The sequence below is a fragment of the Medicago sativa genome, chromosome 4 (genome assembly GCF_051527215.1).
Source record: "Medicago sativa cultivar Bolivia chromosome 4, Bolivia_mono, whole genome shotgun sequence".
NCBI lineage: Eukaryota > Viridiplantae > Streptophyta > Magnoliopsida > Fabales > Fabaceae > Medicago > Medicago sativa.
The window spans coordinates 4,719,970-4,737,016 of NC_140752.1; the positions used below are offsets into that span (position 1 = coordinate 4,719,970).

The 17,047-nt window shown below is 31.2% G+C and overlaps 2 protein-coding genes across 2 annotated transcripts in view; one reads left to right on the top strand and one right to left on the bottom strand.

Annotated features, from left to right (window-relative positions):
* Positions 1-2,830: 2,830 nt before the first annotated feature.
* On the top strand, positions 2,831-4,112 carry LOC146925650 (uncharacterized). The gene is made up of 2 exons (XM_085708040.1): positions 2,831-3,803; positions 3,888-4,112. The coding sequence occupies exons 1-2, from the start codon at positions 3,004-3,006 to the stop codon at positions 3,994-3,996; spliced, it is 909 nt and encodes a 302-aa protein (XP_085564166.1). The 5' UTR covers positions 2,831-3,003; the 3' UTR covers positions 3,997-4,112.
* Positions 4,113-5,849: 1,737 nt separating this feature from the next.
* The window catches only part of LOC146925651 (beta-amyrin 11-oxidase-like), a 30,917-nt gene continuing 19,719 nt past the window's right edge, over positions 5,850-17,047 (bottom strand). The window contains exons 4-8 of the mRNA XM_085706803.1: positions 15,625-15,714; positions 7,364-7,439; positions 7,164-7,270; positions 6,197-6,318; positions 5,850-6,070 (exon numbers count right to left, since the gene is read on the bottom strand). Coding sequence (XP_085562929.1) covers positions 5,971-6,070; positions 6,197-6,318; positions 7,164-7,270; positions 7,364-7,439; positions 15,625-15,714 — 495 coding nt within the window. The 3' untranslated portion in view covers positions 5,850-5,970. The remainder of the gene's footprint in view (positions 6,071-6,196; positions 6,319-7,163; positions 7,271-7,363; positions 7,440-15,624; positions 15,715-17,047) is intronic.

Genomic DNA, 17,047 nt, shown 5'->3' on the forward strand with positions numbered 1-17,047 from the left:
ATACCAAAGATTTATGGATAATGCTCTTAGAGGATTAGAACATATATGTTTGGCATATATTGATGATATTTTAGTTTTTACAAAAGGAACTAAAGAACAACATCTTAAAGATGTAGAAATTGTTTTAAATAGAATTTCAGAAAAGGGAATTGTTATTTCAAAAAAGAAATCACAATTAGCCAAAAAAGAAATCGAGTATTTGGGCCTTATTTTTAAAGAAAATGGCACCCTCGATTTATCTCCACATGTTCAGGAAAAAATCCAAGCTTTCCCTGATGAATTGAAAGATCGAAAGCAAATTCAAAGATTTTTAGGATGTTTGAATTATATTGCCAATGAAGGATTTTTCAAAAATTTGGCAACTGAAAGAAAGATTTTACAGAAAAAGATATCTGAGAAAGTTCCATGGTCATGGACTGAACAAGATACTCTAACTGTAAAAGCTATTAAAAGAAAAATTAAAGTTTTACCCAGCCTATACAATCCGACAGAAAATGATTTTTTAATTGTTGAGATTGATGCTGATAAAACAACCTGGGCAGGTTGTATGAGAGCTCTACCTAATGGTAAAGCGATACTGAATCTTGATGATTCAGGAAACTATGTTGGTGATGTAACCCATCAACAAGGAATGAAAGATACTGGAGCAACCCAGTACGCTAAGTCTAGTAGCTCGAAAGAGAAATTGGACAAACTCTCTAATTCATCAGAAAAATTAGTATCAAAAGATACTAAGATTGATTATTCTTATGAAAATATTAAAAATAAGATAAAAGATGAAGATCTTTTACTTTGTAAATATGTTTCAGGATCATTTACAGATACCGAAACAAGATATCCAATTCATGAATTAGAAACATTGAGTTGTGTTAAAGTTTTAACAAAATGGCAAATGGAATTAATTCCAACCAGATTTTTATTAAGAACAGATTCCAAATATGTAACTGGATTTTGGAAATATGACCTTCGTGTCAATTATAAATATGGAAGACTTGTAAGATGGCAGATGAAACTTCAACCGTTTCACCCATATATTGAATATATAAAATCTGAAAAGAATTGCTTCGCAGATGCACTGACAAGAGAATGGAAGCAGCTATAAAGACGCTACAGAATTCTCTCAGACAAAAACAGGAGCAAATTGCCTCTGCAAAAAATCGTCTAGAAACTCTTCTTTCTGAAGAGGGGGAGATGATATTAACAATTCAAAACCTTGAAAAACTGTGCAAAAAAGAAACATCAACAGTTTCAGAATCTAAAAATAGTGAAAACTGGGATCTGCTTGGTCAAGATTCTGGAAAGTTCAACTACTATGTAAAATACTCAGCTCCAAAAGAGTCAAACATCCCAGTTAAGTCAATAGAACCAAAAGGATGGAAATCCCCAACAACTGATCTTGCAGATTTACCAAAAACATCTTGGGCTGATAAAGTCGAAGAAGATGAAAGAAAAAATGGAAAAGAAAAAGAACCCATTGATCAGCAAACAAGTCAAAAGATTGACAGTCAACTTGGAGGCAAAAAGAAAGCTTATGTAATTTTTGATGGACCTATGAAAGGTATCTACCAAAACTGGGAAACCACAAAGTTACATACAAACGGCAAAAATGTCAGATACAAAGGATATGAGACCCTTGAAGAAGCCAAAACAGCCTACAACGCTGTTTACAAGGAAGTTGCAACAGCAAACAATATAGTCCAGCCATCAAAAATGGAGACTAAGAAGAAAATATCTGTAGATAGAATTATCTATGGAGAAAGTAAATTTGTTAAAGAAGTCACCATTGGAGACTACTACAAAAACTGGAGATGGTTAACCAACTACTCAGAAGAGTTAAAAACAGAATGTTTTTATCCTAGCAACAACGGGATAGAAGTAAAAGCTGTAACAGTCCCAGGCGTAGGAAAAGAATTAGTCAGATCATTCTATGATTGTGGAATGATTAAAACAATGTATCTTCAAGAAGATGCAGGAAGAAAAATTCATGAACTAGAACTTCTTCCAAAAGATATAGGCGAAATCGCTTATAAGTTCAACAATAGCTTTGCAAAAGGTAAAGAGTTCTTTTTATCTTTTACTTCAACCTATCCATGGTTTGAAGACGATGAAGTTATTAAAGCCAGACACTTAATCAAGATTGGCATTTCAAATCATTCATATCCAACAAATGATGGAAGAGATGTAGATCCAAGACCAGAATGTTTTCTGCATCAAATGGAAAAATTCTATGATACTCTCATCAGATTTGGAGTAAAATTACCAAACTTCAGGGTAATTACTGCGAAGGAAAGCTTTCTAGTCTATAGTGACTCAAGGAAGCAAGCAAGAGAAGAACACCTTCAGCAAATTCTAAAGTTCGAAGAAAACTTTAGCGGGCTTGAAGCAGACTTGGGCCGTCTACCCGACCCAATCCAACAGGAGTGCTGCCGACACTTTCAAAAATACAAAGGACACCAATGCAAGTGGTGTGCAAAGGACATAAAAAACGTGGCCGACAAAGAATCGTTGTATGACAGTGACATATCACCAAATAACGAAGAAAATGTAGAAAGTTAGTGGGCATGGGACCCATTTAGAGATAAGCCTTATCTCTAAGGCAATTATGTAACATATTTTTCTACGTTTTCTTTTTCTTTTTGTCTTGTCATTACTTTTGTGTGCTGTAAAGGAAAGAGACGTTGTGCCAACTATGAAGGCCAACTTGTGAGTCTCTCATCCTATAAATAAGGGCCTCGAAGCTCATTTGTAAACACCATGTTTTGAAGCAATATAAGTTATATCGTTTGATATGAGCTTGCCTCTTAGTTCTTAGAACTAGTGGTCCTATAGTGGTAAAACACTATAGTTGAGAATTCTTGAGGTAATACTCTGGAGGAATTCGCCCTGAGTTGGGATAAACTCAATACAAGCAGAAAAAACTGCTGAAGATCAGATTGCTGAAGCAAAACAACCCATATTTCTGAAGAAAAATCAGGTATGAATTTATCAAAATTATTATAAAATATGTCTGAAGTTTCATATTTTGAAGGAACATCTAGTTATCATGCTGATAGCATAATAGATAATAAAATTGAAGAAGCAGATTTGTCTTTAACTGCTGAAGAAAATTTTAAAAGAAAGTTTAGTAAACTTAAGGAATTTCTGTCAAGAAAAAATATTCTAAAATTCGGAATAATGGTAGGAGAGGAAGCAATTCCAATTGAAACAACTAATGGAAAAATAGTTATATCAACTATAGATAAACAACAAATCGATAAAAGACTTGGAAAATTTTCTGAAAACGAGAGAAAAAAGATTGGTTATATTCATATATCAACCATTCAAATTCTAATCAAAAGTACCTTCATGAAAGGTATTGATTCACCTCTAGAAATAGCTCTAGAAGATTCTAGAATTAGAAATAAAAAACAAGCAGTAATTGCAAAAGGAAATTGTAATCTAAAATATGGAAAGATAAAATTTGATATAAATTTACAGATGGGATTATCCCTAAAAGATATAGATCTGAATAAATCTATAGTTTTTCATTATAAGCTAAAAGATTCAACATTTATGAAAGAAGGTAATCATCCTTTTACAATTTACTACAGAATTAATTATGCTTTGAGTAATTCACATCATAGCATAGAATTCATAGGAAAAGAAACAATTCATATTGATGAGTTATTTACACCATTAATTACTTTGGAAACACCAATATTTAAAGATATCACGAGAAATAGTTTTTCTCTGATAGAAGCAGAAAAGAATATGTTTGAGGAAACAGAAAAACCGTTGTTTAGAAGCCAAAGTCTTCGAATAACATCACCAAACAAAGATCAAAAAGATTTTAACAAATCATTAAGTTCTCAAACCATATTTGAAGATGATACTTCATCCTCATTCGAACCACCTAGAAAGGATTTCGAAATAAGCAGAGAAAAAGAGCTTAAGGATCTGCATGATTCTATAAAAACTCTATCGATACAGGTTAATAAGATTAATCAAAGACTATAAAAAGTCAAAATGCCTGGTCTAACTCTTAAATCAGAATTAATACTTTTTAAAACTAGGTTACAACATCTAGTAAGTGATATAGAATGGTATTATGATCTAATATCATACAAACAAATAATATATAAAGCTCAAACTTTAATGAGATCTCATATAGATTTAATTGAAGGTCTGGTAGAAGAAATGCAAGAAAATCTCACAGAGATCCAAATGAAAAGAGCAAAAATTCTTTTAGAACCTTTTTGGGGCTTAGAAGGAATTGAATACCTTATAAACGAAGCTCGAGAAAAAGATAAAGCTCGAAAAAATTCCGCTGGTAATTCTGCTGAAAATCTATAATGCCTGGATTAAATCTAAAAACAGAGTTACAACTCTATAAGCAAAGACTAGAAGAAATAATTTCTGAAATAAATTATCAAAATACAAGAATTATATTAAAACAAATTCTTTTTGCTTCACAAGATTTAATAATCTACCATGTAGGTTATATTTCTAATTTATTAGAAGAAATAGAAGATTCGAATACTCTTACAAGTATTCAGCAAGAAAAAGCAAAAAGACTTTTAGAACCCTTTCAAGGTTTAGAAAAAATCGAACAAATGTTAAACGAAGTTCGAAAAAATTCCGCTGAAAACCCCACTCCAAGGGAAAAACATGAAAATAAAAATAAAAAAGAAATTAAAAAATATTTTTTATATAAAACAAAAGTTTTTTAAAATCGTTTTTCCAAATAACCGATTTAAAAAGACATCCACGTGGCACTCTCCCATTAAGCCACATAAGCGACTTTTCCAAAAAAGTCACAAAAGCAACTTCACCATAGAAGCCCCCATATATCAAATTACTGACAAGTTTGATTTTGTATTAGTGGCAGATTTGACCATCAATACTTATCGACAGTCTATACTCTATACCCTCAATAATGGTGAAAACCCAATAAAAAAATGATATTTAACATTTTTGGAGGAACCCACTTAAGTTGGTCTGGTGGTGTTGTCTTGACACTTTGGAGTGTGCTCTTCCTCAAGGTCTCAATTTTATTTCTCTGCGGTGTTAATTTAAGTGAACTAATTTAGCTTCTTAAGAGAATTACTAAAGGACTGGACCGCCAATAAAGACTTGACACCAATTTAAAATATCATTTTTTGAAGAAAACCAATTTAAAATAGGGTTATGCTAACATATGTCCTAAGGGCACTTGTTAAGGATTCAAGGATAGAAACAATTGATAAACTTTATGCTAAAAAAGTTGTTTTTTTTAATGTTTCAATATATTGATTACACAATTCTCAATATAAAGTTTCCACTTTAATTTTCTTAACAAATGCCCCAAAACACTTGTTAGCATTTTCTTTTAAAATACGTTAGGCATTGGTTGCGGATTTGAGTAACATTTGGAATATGATTGTTACTTGCATTAACGATAGTTGACAGTCTTTAGCAAAAGGCTCCTAGCTTTATAATAATAAACATAACACTCCCTCCGTCCCATAATACATGACACAGTTGACCCTATCATGTATGCCAATGCATAATATTGAGCTTAAATATCTTGAATAATATATTGGAAAAAATTATGAAAATTTGATATTTTGAAAGTATTCGTCGAGACAAATCCAACAACATCTTATATGCTATAATTTGTCCTTGTCTATTAGTAAAAAAAATATAGTCAAAGTATGTTATAAAAAGCTTAATTATACATTACACACATTAGCAAATCAAAAACTGCAAACTAGGAAATTATAGGTATCATAGAGGACCATAGAAACTTGATTTACGAGCAAACTATGTATAACTCAAAATCTCGACCTTGCTCGGTACCTAATTAAGAATTAATTTTAGAATAGAGGAAGTTCAAATTAAAAATCTAAACTGTTTGTAGTAAAACTTACATGTCTTTAGACAACATTTATATTTTTTAATATGTATGTAAAAACCTTAAACGACCCTCTTTTAAAACAGAGTAAGTACTAATTAAGAGTTAGAGAGCTTTATGATCTTAGCCAAACAATTGTCTATTGGTTTAGGTTGTGGAAAACTAGTGAGCGGACATTCCGGGTTCATTCGCTCCAACCTACAAAGTTTAAGAAAAATCAATATTTCCATTATACACCATCCAACATCTCAAACGAACTAGTAAAGTATGAGTATCATGAATAAAATCATGATTCAAAAAGGAAGTGACAGAAACAATACTAACCTATAATTTAGGATAAAATAGTGCAAAAATATAGAAATTTCATATTTGGCTAGGTCTCTTCCCGGACAAAGCCTCCGGCCTACTCCAAAAGGAATAAAGGTTCCTGTTGCGGGGTTATAATCCTGCATATATATAATCAACTCATAAGAAAATAATTTTGTATAGCTATTAAAGCCAATTATTTCATTAACACAACAACTCAATTAGCATGTGTGGGCATGTGGGTGTTTATATACATAAGTCCTTGAAAGTACAATATAATATGAAAATAGTTCATAAAAAAAAAATATAATATCAAAATTAGTTTATTGAATCATTTTATTATCATCATTTACTAGTGGAAGTTGGAATTAACGTGTTTGCCTATTTGTTTTTTTTAATGGTATTTTGTATGTATGTACACACACACACACTTTCTATAATATCTATACTATCTAAGTTTATGTACATTTTCATTTTAATATTTATTTTATACCTTTTTAAAATTTGAATTAAAAAAATAACAAAACAATCTCAACTAAAATAGTAGTTAGTTTCAAATTTCTTGTAATTATGATATAACGATATATATTTAAATTTTTATTTAAAAAAATTGCTAGAGGTAAAGTTGTCTAAAAAAGGCGTGACTTAAAAGTTGTTAATGGTTAGTTAACTTTGGAGTGGTCTTTATATATAATGATATAGATTTCTGCTGCTACTATCATCATCATCATTATTAAGTATATCAAACTTCGAATTAATGTCTTTATTGAGTTGCCAAAAAATACTTGCTTAGTCACAAGCTCAAATAAAAAGGACTTAAGCTCATAAACATAAGTGAGAAAAAGAAAACGGAGAATAAATGTAATAATATGTATTTTTTTAAATAATATGTATTTTTATGTGTGTGTGACGAAATCCTTTTTATTTAGTTAGGGTTGTGTCCAAACAAGTGTTGATCGGAATTGCTTATGCTTATAGTGCTTACATCCCATCTCGTTGGATTGAATTCTTCTGGATTTGAGTGATGCACTGGATCCATATGAAGAGCGCTTAGCCAAACTAGTACTTTCCATCCCTTTGGTATGAAATAACCTAAAATTATTGAACAAAAGACATATTAATTAATTCATTATTTTAATAACCAGAAGAAATAGCGTTTGACAAAGCGCAAAGAATATAACAAACCATTGATGTTCACATCAGCTGTTGCTTCTCGAAAAGTTGAAAAGTTAGAGACATGGCGTATTGTTTCATCAACGACCTGCAAGGCAACAAGAAAACAACATTTTCTCGCTTTAATGATGTTGTATTTTAACTAGAATTAATTACTTTTATTTGCAAAAAATTTACCATTAAAAAAATAATTATATATACAATAAAACTCTATTTGTAATTTTTTTATCAATAAAAGAGCAATTGTTGATTGAGTTTTAATGATCTGATCTAGTCTAAGTACATATATAACTAAAAAGTGAAAAGGAATATGAAAATGGCACCTTAGTCTCTCAACCTAATAGCCTATATTTAAAAAAAAAAAAAAAAAATCGTTAAGGAAGATTTCTTTAACGTCAAAAAAAAAAATGTACCACTCATAAAACAGATAATAACTCCTATTTTCTCAAGCTAAAATTCATTTCCAATACATAACTTAAATATGTTCAACCAAAACTCATACACAAGAGGTGTTGTTTGCAAAGATACAATCATTCATCTCCCTCTATAGTTTCCATCAACCCGTGTGATGACTTCCAACAACCCCACTTCCATCTTTGTACACCAAATGAACCAAACAAGTGAAAGATCATAGATAAATCGTCCGATATAACAATAAGAACCCTAATTGTATTGAACTTCTCATACCAAATTATTGTAGAGAAGTTTCTAAGAAATAAACAAATGGTGTTCAGGATTCTGGTCCACATAATAATACACATGTACATAATGATTGGTTATCTAATGATATCAACTTATTTGTCAAGAGGTTCGCCCTAATAAGAAGCCTATATATGCAACAACTGCCAAGAGAAAGATGTTGATGAAAAACATAAAATCCCTTTTCATAAGATGATTTAATGATAACAAATTTACTAGGAAAAAACCATTTATAATTCTCATGTATTTTGTTTTATAATCAAGTTTCTTTGAGTGTTCTTAAGGACATGGTATTTCAAGCTCACATACAAAAATTATCAACAAAAATAAACATCAAAATTATACTTCAAAATCATATCAAGTCTAATTCAAAGCACTGCAAATTAAGAATCAATGCAAGCTCAGAATAGTCCAAATGAAAAATTAAAAGCAAAGTCATGATAGACTTCATAATGGACTTCAAAATGGTCAATTTATTAAATAAGACATCATCTCTTACCAAAATTCTCTTCTCCACAAGTCCGCTTTCTCAGCCTCAACAATGATATTTAAACACCCCAAAAGTTTCACACACTCATTCAACACCTTATTTTATCTTTATCTTTCTTATACTATCACATAACAAACATATCAATCTATCAAACTACTTTCTTTCTCGAGATGTATATGTCTATTGGGGTGTCCATTAAACATTTTTCTTCCGACCCCATCCATCCAACTCCCAACCTTCAAGACCATGCTATCCTTCACGAGGGAAATTTAAAGAGCTAGAGGAATACTATATATCCATAGAAAATCACCCACCTTTTTGGATGCCATGTAAACAATTTAATCATAAAGATCGAGTTATTATATGAAATTAGAACACACTTACTTGGAAACCATGGTGACTGGATTCGCCGAGATTGAAGACAAAGTCTTCCTTTGCCTTTCACATGCTCCAAACTTAGGGTTTTCAATGGGGCAAACCACCAATGAGCAGAAAATAGTCAGAGTGATGGCAAAGGGGACCTAGCCTCTCTATTTATAACCGTGCAACCCTAGGCACCACCCATCATGGGCCTAGTGTTTGGGCCTACACTATGTTTCTACACAAATCAGATTAAGTGCCCAAAAGCCCAATATTTATTGATCACTTTTATTAGGGCCTAAGCATCATCAAATGGATCACAACATCAGTCCGTTTTTATTAAAACCAAAACCAACAATTGATTGTAGCCCACAAAATATTAGAAGAAATTCTAACATTCTCCCACTTGGGCAAAATCAATTGTGTATTTTAAAAATTAAAATTAAAATAAAATAAAAATAAAAATTTAAAAGTAATTTTTGAAAACGACTCTCGGACTGATAACAAACTTCCTAACGTGGCCACTATATGATCCCATGATGCAACGCTTAATAAAGACTCCGTCCAACTAAGAACTGAATGATATCGAATCATGGCGGTAGTTATATCATTAATTGATACAACACCTTCCATGGCTACAAATATCACCAATTCCGTCGACTAGTCATCTGTGTAGAGTGTAGCAAGAAATGATATGTCAACGTGATCATCGACCATACTATCATTTTCATTGTCGGTCCTCAATTTCTCTCAATGCCTTAAAGCCAGAGAAATTATGTGATTTCTCTCAAATGCTTAAAGCAAAAGAAATTATGTGATTTCTCTCAAATGCCTTAAAGCCAAAGAAATTATGTGATTTCTCTCAAATACCTTAAAGCCAAAGAAATTATGTGATTTCTCTCAAATGCCTTAAAGTCAGAGAAATTATGTGGTCCACGGAAAACCACATTGCCTCAGCTCCAAAATAGTGTCAATCACCGGCATAGTGATCCCAACGACACTGAGCTCTAATTTTCACACATAATACATCAGCTCCAAAATAATGTTAACAGCCGGCATGAAGATCCTGTCAACATTGAGCTCAAAATTTTTCACATGTAATGTCTCAGCTCCAAAATAGTGTCGATCACCGGCATAGTGATCCCTTCAACACTGAGCTATAATTTTTCACATTTAATATTTGATGTATACAAGAATTCATCTCATCATCAATAATTAAATTGAATGGAAATTCACATCAATATATCAAAGAAAATAAGTGAAAGAAAAATTCATCATAAAAAATTAATAATATAAAATTCAAACTCCCACTAACCAAATGCATCAAAAGAATTCACAGTATTCATGTTATTCAAAATGACTCTTGAAAACAATGAACCTAAGTCATTTGGTTAAAAGAACAATTAATGTCAAAGTTAGGGAGCCACTAATTTCATTTTCGACAAGTTCAAAGGGTTCAAAAATGCTAGTTGTAACTTTTGGTTTTAGTAAATTTGCTTCTAATGCAATCCACACAAGTACCTGGATCATCAAACTTTAAGAAAGGTAGAATATTTACTTTGATTAATTTCTCAGTCCTTTCCCCAATAAATATGATCCAAGTGCTTATGTCATAAACTAAAGGACGAAGCAAGGTTATGTGAAGTCAAAGACAACTTAAATAAACCATCAACAAAAGATCCAGGGAGTCATGAACTATCTACTAGAGACCATTTATATAGATGAACAAAGGATGAAGCAAGGTTATGTGAGTTTAATCTCAAACTTAGTTTTCTACCTCCAAGAGTAAAACTAAAACAAAGTTGCTCCAACAAAGAAACACAAACAAGATTCATCCTAAATGAAGGTAAGGGAAAAATATTTTTCAAAACAAGTTCAAAACTAGAATGTTAAATTATGGTGACATCTCCCACTGACTTCACAATTACTCCTTGATCATATTAAACTGATGGACACCAATATGGTCAGGTACTTTAACTTGTGAGTCATCTCCCACTTACTAAAAGGTTATTTCAGTTCAGGCATGTTCTCCTAGAGATAACTCCAAATCTTACTTCCATTTCTTACGGTTTGACTTGTTTAACATCAATATCTCGATGGAAACATAACAATTATTCACATAGAAATTCATTGGTACAAAACATGAATTCATTAAAATATGTCATAAGACAAGATTTAGCTCAAAATAAATACGCTATTATAACGAGGCCAATATAATTGTGCAATCACCTTTGGGCAGAATGCACAAACTAAGGTCAAAACCCAAGTCAAAACCTCAAATGAGTTAATCAATGAGGATACATTGAACTTAGGAAATTGTCACCTTTGGGCAGACAAATTCTTTGGTTCAACATATACTCCAATAACTCTATCTCATATAAGTTAATTAATGAGCATGCATAATAAAAGCATAACAATTATCCATTGAGGAAATATATGAGACAAAACATGAATGCATCAAAATATATCTTTTGACAAGATATAGCTCAAAATAAACAAGTTATCACAATGAGGCCAATATAATTGTACAATCACCTTTGGGCAGAATGTACAAACTAAGGTTATAACCCCAGTCAAAACCTCAGGTAAGTTAATCAATGAGCATGTATTGAATTCAGAAATTTGCCACCTTTGGGCAGGCAAATTCCTTAGTTCAAAACATTCTCCAATAACTTATCCCAACTAAATTTTTAATTGTAAAATGTAATAACCACCTTTGGGCAGGAAATTACTTGTTACAATTAAAAACATTCCTCAAACTACAAAAGAAAATTTCATCAATCAATCAATAGAGGCGGTCCCACTTTGGTGGTAACGGCCTATATCAACGCATGAAATTCTTTTTGCATAGGAATCAATAACTCTTGTCAAAATACGACACAGAAAAAATATGCATCATTTAAATGCATCTAAACTGGTCAATATCGTTTTAATTTGCATTCATCATAATTTTGTTTGTTCCAATGCGGTAAAATAGTACGTTAAAAGCACATAAAAGAAAATCAACATATAATTATGTGCTATCTTTTGGAAGAGTAACTACTACCGCTAAACTCATAATCTCATACAAGCAATGATTTAAATAAATTAACTACGCAGCGGAAACATACGAGACTTGAATTTCACCACAATTGAGGATAAAAGACAAAATAGTCACAAAAAATATTTAATAAAAGACTATAATATCCTCAATGTAAGTCTCCATAATAAACAAAAGAGTATTCATCAACAAAGGATATTTGTTTCTCATTTATAGATAATTGACATGTAAGATTCTCCCACTTGATAGAGAATGATAGTTGGATTATCAATCCAAGATTTTAAAATATTTAAACAAATATTCAACTATATTCTCTATCACACAATGGTCATGTCAATTAATATTACACCAATAGGATATGTATATCCCCTATATAATAAGGGAACAAGTGTAATCAAAGTGTAATCAAATTCAATAAAAAGAATTTAAATTAATTAAACTATGACTAACCTCGAAAAGTGTAATCAATTCTCCTTGTATGTAGAGTCATTAAGCTTCGATGACTTAAAGAAAATTCCGCACAGCTTGGCATATTGTCATCTCAATTGGTTCATAATTCAACAACAAACCAATATAGCAAAAGAAAGACTCTCATAATACATCAATAAAATACAAGGATAACAGTTTTTGATTGCCTTCAGAATTGCTCGAAAATTATCTTTTATGATATTTCACAATTGAGCATTCAAATAAGAAAAAGGCAACATATAATTTAATAATTATAAATTCATATACGTTGATATTTGGTGCTATGATTGACAAAATTGAGTCTAAAGTAATTTCACAATTACAACACTTTAATAGAATAATTCACTTCTATAAAAGAGATTTTCACATATAATATTTTAGACTCACATCCTTGAAAATATATGAGTTCAAATTCTATAAGATTCTCATATTTAATTGACACCAAATATTTACACATTTCAAAAAATAAAATTTATTCCCAAATGTTTGGAAATTAATCCCAATCAAATTACTTAAATTTCAAAACAAATCAATCCATCAAAATTAAATCAAATCCTCTTGAATATGCAATCAAATATTAATCATGATGTTTCCTTCTAGATTTGAGATAAAATAAAATTATGCTTGATGGAATATTCATATAGTAATCATGTCAATGGTTATACACACTAGATGCACATACATAATGAATCACAACATGTGAAAACTGTTTCAAAAACCGCAAACCTTTTGCCAATAGAAACAAATGTAAAACCAATTTGCAGTGACAAACTCAACATCAAAAGGAGTAGCACAAAAATACATAGATTTTAATTTGCACGTGACTACTCAAAATTATCACTGGATCCACATATGCAGCTGTAATTCAATTATGATAAACATATTCTTAAAGCAAATTCAATCTAAGAATAAACCAAATCTCAAATCCACTCAAATAAAAGAGTAGAAACAATGGCCAGATATAAAGAAAGTAACCATAAACATAAATGAAGGAGACACACAAAAATTGGATCAATGTACCATTTTCACACGTATTAATTCACCTATGGCACATATAAAATTAATAATAATTGAGCAAACAATTATTAAACCCAAATCATCTTTCATATAGATTAAGGAAATTTACCAAAATGAAAAAAAACAATCAAAACTCTTGTTCAAGTAACTTCATGTTGATTGAAAATTGTTTGCAAATAAGCAAAACCAAACACATAAGAATAAGAATAGGAAATATTTAATTTTCCTATCAACCATATGATTTTAAAAATTGAAACAATTTCAATAATTCAAATTGAATATTAAAAGTAAAAAAAAATATTTTAATTCAAAACTTCAAAATGTATGCTTAAAATAAGAACAAATCTTGGAAACAAAATTGAACCTTTTAAATAATATGCAAATTCACCATGAAGTATAGACCATATATATAAATATACCAGCCCAAAAAATACCAAGGTGAAAAGAATGTCAAATTCCAAGATATGGCAACGATATTAAAAAAAAATGAGCAAAGTGAAAAGATTTAATTCTAAATTTTTAGAAACATGTCACTCAAAATTAATCGATATCCATATCCACTTTAGAAACTTGAATTCAATTGCATGATGAGAAGCATCCTCTTCCGATCCATATTAATATCCAAAAAATGTCACTTTAGTAGTACATGGATTCAATCAATTCATGCCAAAATATGAATATAAATTATGTCCAAATTAAAACATAAAAATCATAGCATAAAATTGAAAATCAATATCTCTTACTAGTTCACATAAATACCATAAAACTTGATTCGTGTAAAAGCATAAAAAGCCTCAATCAGTACACATAAATATATACACATTGTTTAACTACCTTCATGAGTTAGTGACGAAATCAAGTAGCACAATCAATGCCCTTAACCCTTTATAAATATATCAACCCAAAAAGAGTATTCATGTTCCCAAGCATACAATAATTTTCTTAAGAAATATCGGAAGTCGCACAACAAAATTACACCGACTTTGCTTTGCAAAATCTCAAATAACAAATAACATGCAGCCAAAATATAGCAACTAAAGAGCTATTTACCATCAAAACTCACATAGGATGCAAAACACATATTATCAAACTCATGGCAAGTTATAATCAAAATCAAGAACCGAAGGATAATTACTTTCTCGATGATCAAAATATAATTTGCTACCATCAACCCATTGATATATTTTTGAAAACCGCAATAAAATTAAAAATAACAAAATCATTATGAGTATGTTTTTGTTATAAATCATATTGATTCTCAATAGTGCAGAATTAAGTGACGGCAGTAACATAATACTGATGTCAATCAAAAGTGTAATTAATTTTTTTTTTTAACACAGTCACTGTACAAAAGCACATATCAAGTTATAATCAAAATTGAAAAGCCATGAAAAAGATGTCCGATGTTAAAATCTTATAATCGCATGCTGATGAAACAATGATTAATTATGATAGCCATGCCAACACAAATTAATTTGCAAACGAGTAAGTATATATGTTACGATTTGCAATCCGATAAAGTGAACCAACTTATCAATAAATAAAAACCAACGATCCATAAAATCCCAAGTACGGATTAATTTGGGAAAAGTTAACCATGAACTTTAAAATAGAAAATTAGGGTTCTAAATCATATAATAGTAGGCTCTGATATGTAAACAATTTAATCATAAAGATCGAGTTATTATATGAAATTAGAACACACTTACTTGGAAACCATGGTGACCGGATTCGCCGAGATTGAAGACAAAGTCTTCCTTTGCCTTTCACATGCTCCAAACTTAGGGTTTTCAATGGGGCAAACCACCAATGAGCAGAAAATAGTCAGAGTGATGCAAAGGGGACCTAGCCTCTCTATTTATAACCGTGCAACCCTAGGCACCACCCATCATGGGCCTAGTGTTTGGGCCTACACTATGTTTCTACACAAATCAGATTAAGTGCCCAAAAACCCAATATTTATTGATCACTTATATTAGGGCCTAAGCATCATCAAATGGATCACAACATCAGTCCGTTTTTATTAAAACCAAAACCAACAATTGATTGTAGCCCACAAAATATTAGAAGAAATTCTAACATGCCCCACTCTAAGTTCAGCTTGAGGTTATCTCTCTTACTATTTTATATAGTACACAATAGGGTAATGCAATGATACATGAAAGATATAGATGATAACGTTTATATCCTACTAATTACCTGAGAAAGATAAACCATTTGTTTAATTTCATCAATACTTAATCGTTTTTGCGAGGGTGGTCTTGCTTTCATGATCTCTTCTTGCTCTTCCTACAAGATAAAGACAAAGAATGATTGATTACCATGTTCCTTGTTATGTACAACTTGGATATTTCTAATGTTTGTAATACCTTATTTAGAATACAACAACATTTATTGTCTCTAGCAACACTTTTTTAGGTAGTGATGACAGTGCATCAACATTAGTTTTTAAGTCATATTTAGGTCTTTATTATAGTATTTAGAGAGTCAACTGCAATGAATTCATGGGGAAATCAAGCTAAAACAGGAACAAGAGCTCAAGAGAAGAAACTTCAAGAAACCAAGGAAAATTGCCTAAAACTCAACCATCGTGCCACGTTTATCACGTTCGTGGCACGTTGAAGGAAGCGTGGGACAAAGGATTCAGCACTGGAATTTTCGTGGCACGAAGCAACATGCAACGTGCCACGATGGTTGATTTTGTCTACTGCCACGTAGGATTAATGAAGCATCGTGCCACGACCAGCCCGTAACGTGGCACAATGATGGGCTTTTCTGAAACCCTAATTTTCTTTCTATAAATATCCAGCTGCTAGCAAGGGTTTTGGTACCGATTATTATTGCGATTTCGAGCATCAAGGACGACAGGAGACCAAGGAACGAGCCCTGAATCTCATACCAACACCCTGTTGGTTAGATTTATGTATGTTTTCTCTTGTTATTTCTTATGATTGTTTAGCTATGAGTAGCTAAACCCTTAGTTTGGTTAAGCCATGATGAAACTTTTGTAATATATGATTTTGTAGTTGAACTCTCTCTACAATCAATGCTATTCAGTTTTTATTCAGAATTACTTGTGTTTATTGCTTTTCATGATTATTGTTTTGTATGACTACTAGCCCTAGCTTCTTGCAATCACATGAATTGATCTTAGGAATTGAATGACTACTAGCCCTAGCTTTTAATCCTGAAATAGTAATTTTGTTTGACTCAACACTAGGAGCCTAGAGATAGGAAATTGAGGGTTATGATGCATGAATTAACGTTCCAATATTGCTTCCACGGTTATTCAATCACGTTAAGAGATTAATAGAGTTATAACTTAGGAAAGGGCTTTGATGCGAGAGATTGATCAAAGTCACTTAGTTAATTTATCGTAAAAACTGAGTAGTAATTGAGAGTAGAGAGAGGAAGGCTTTTTCATATAAAGCAATAGTGGATTCACCGGCTTAACCATTCATCTCAATATAATTTTCTTTCAAACTCTTTTTATTCTAATCAAATTTGATTAAAACCAAACCTTACTGCCTAGGGCAACCTAATACAAACTTTACACATCCTAACGTATAATGCGCTTGCTACACTTGAAATTAACACAATCCTTGTGGATCGATATTTTTAC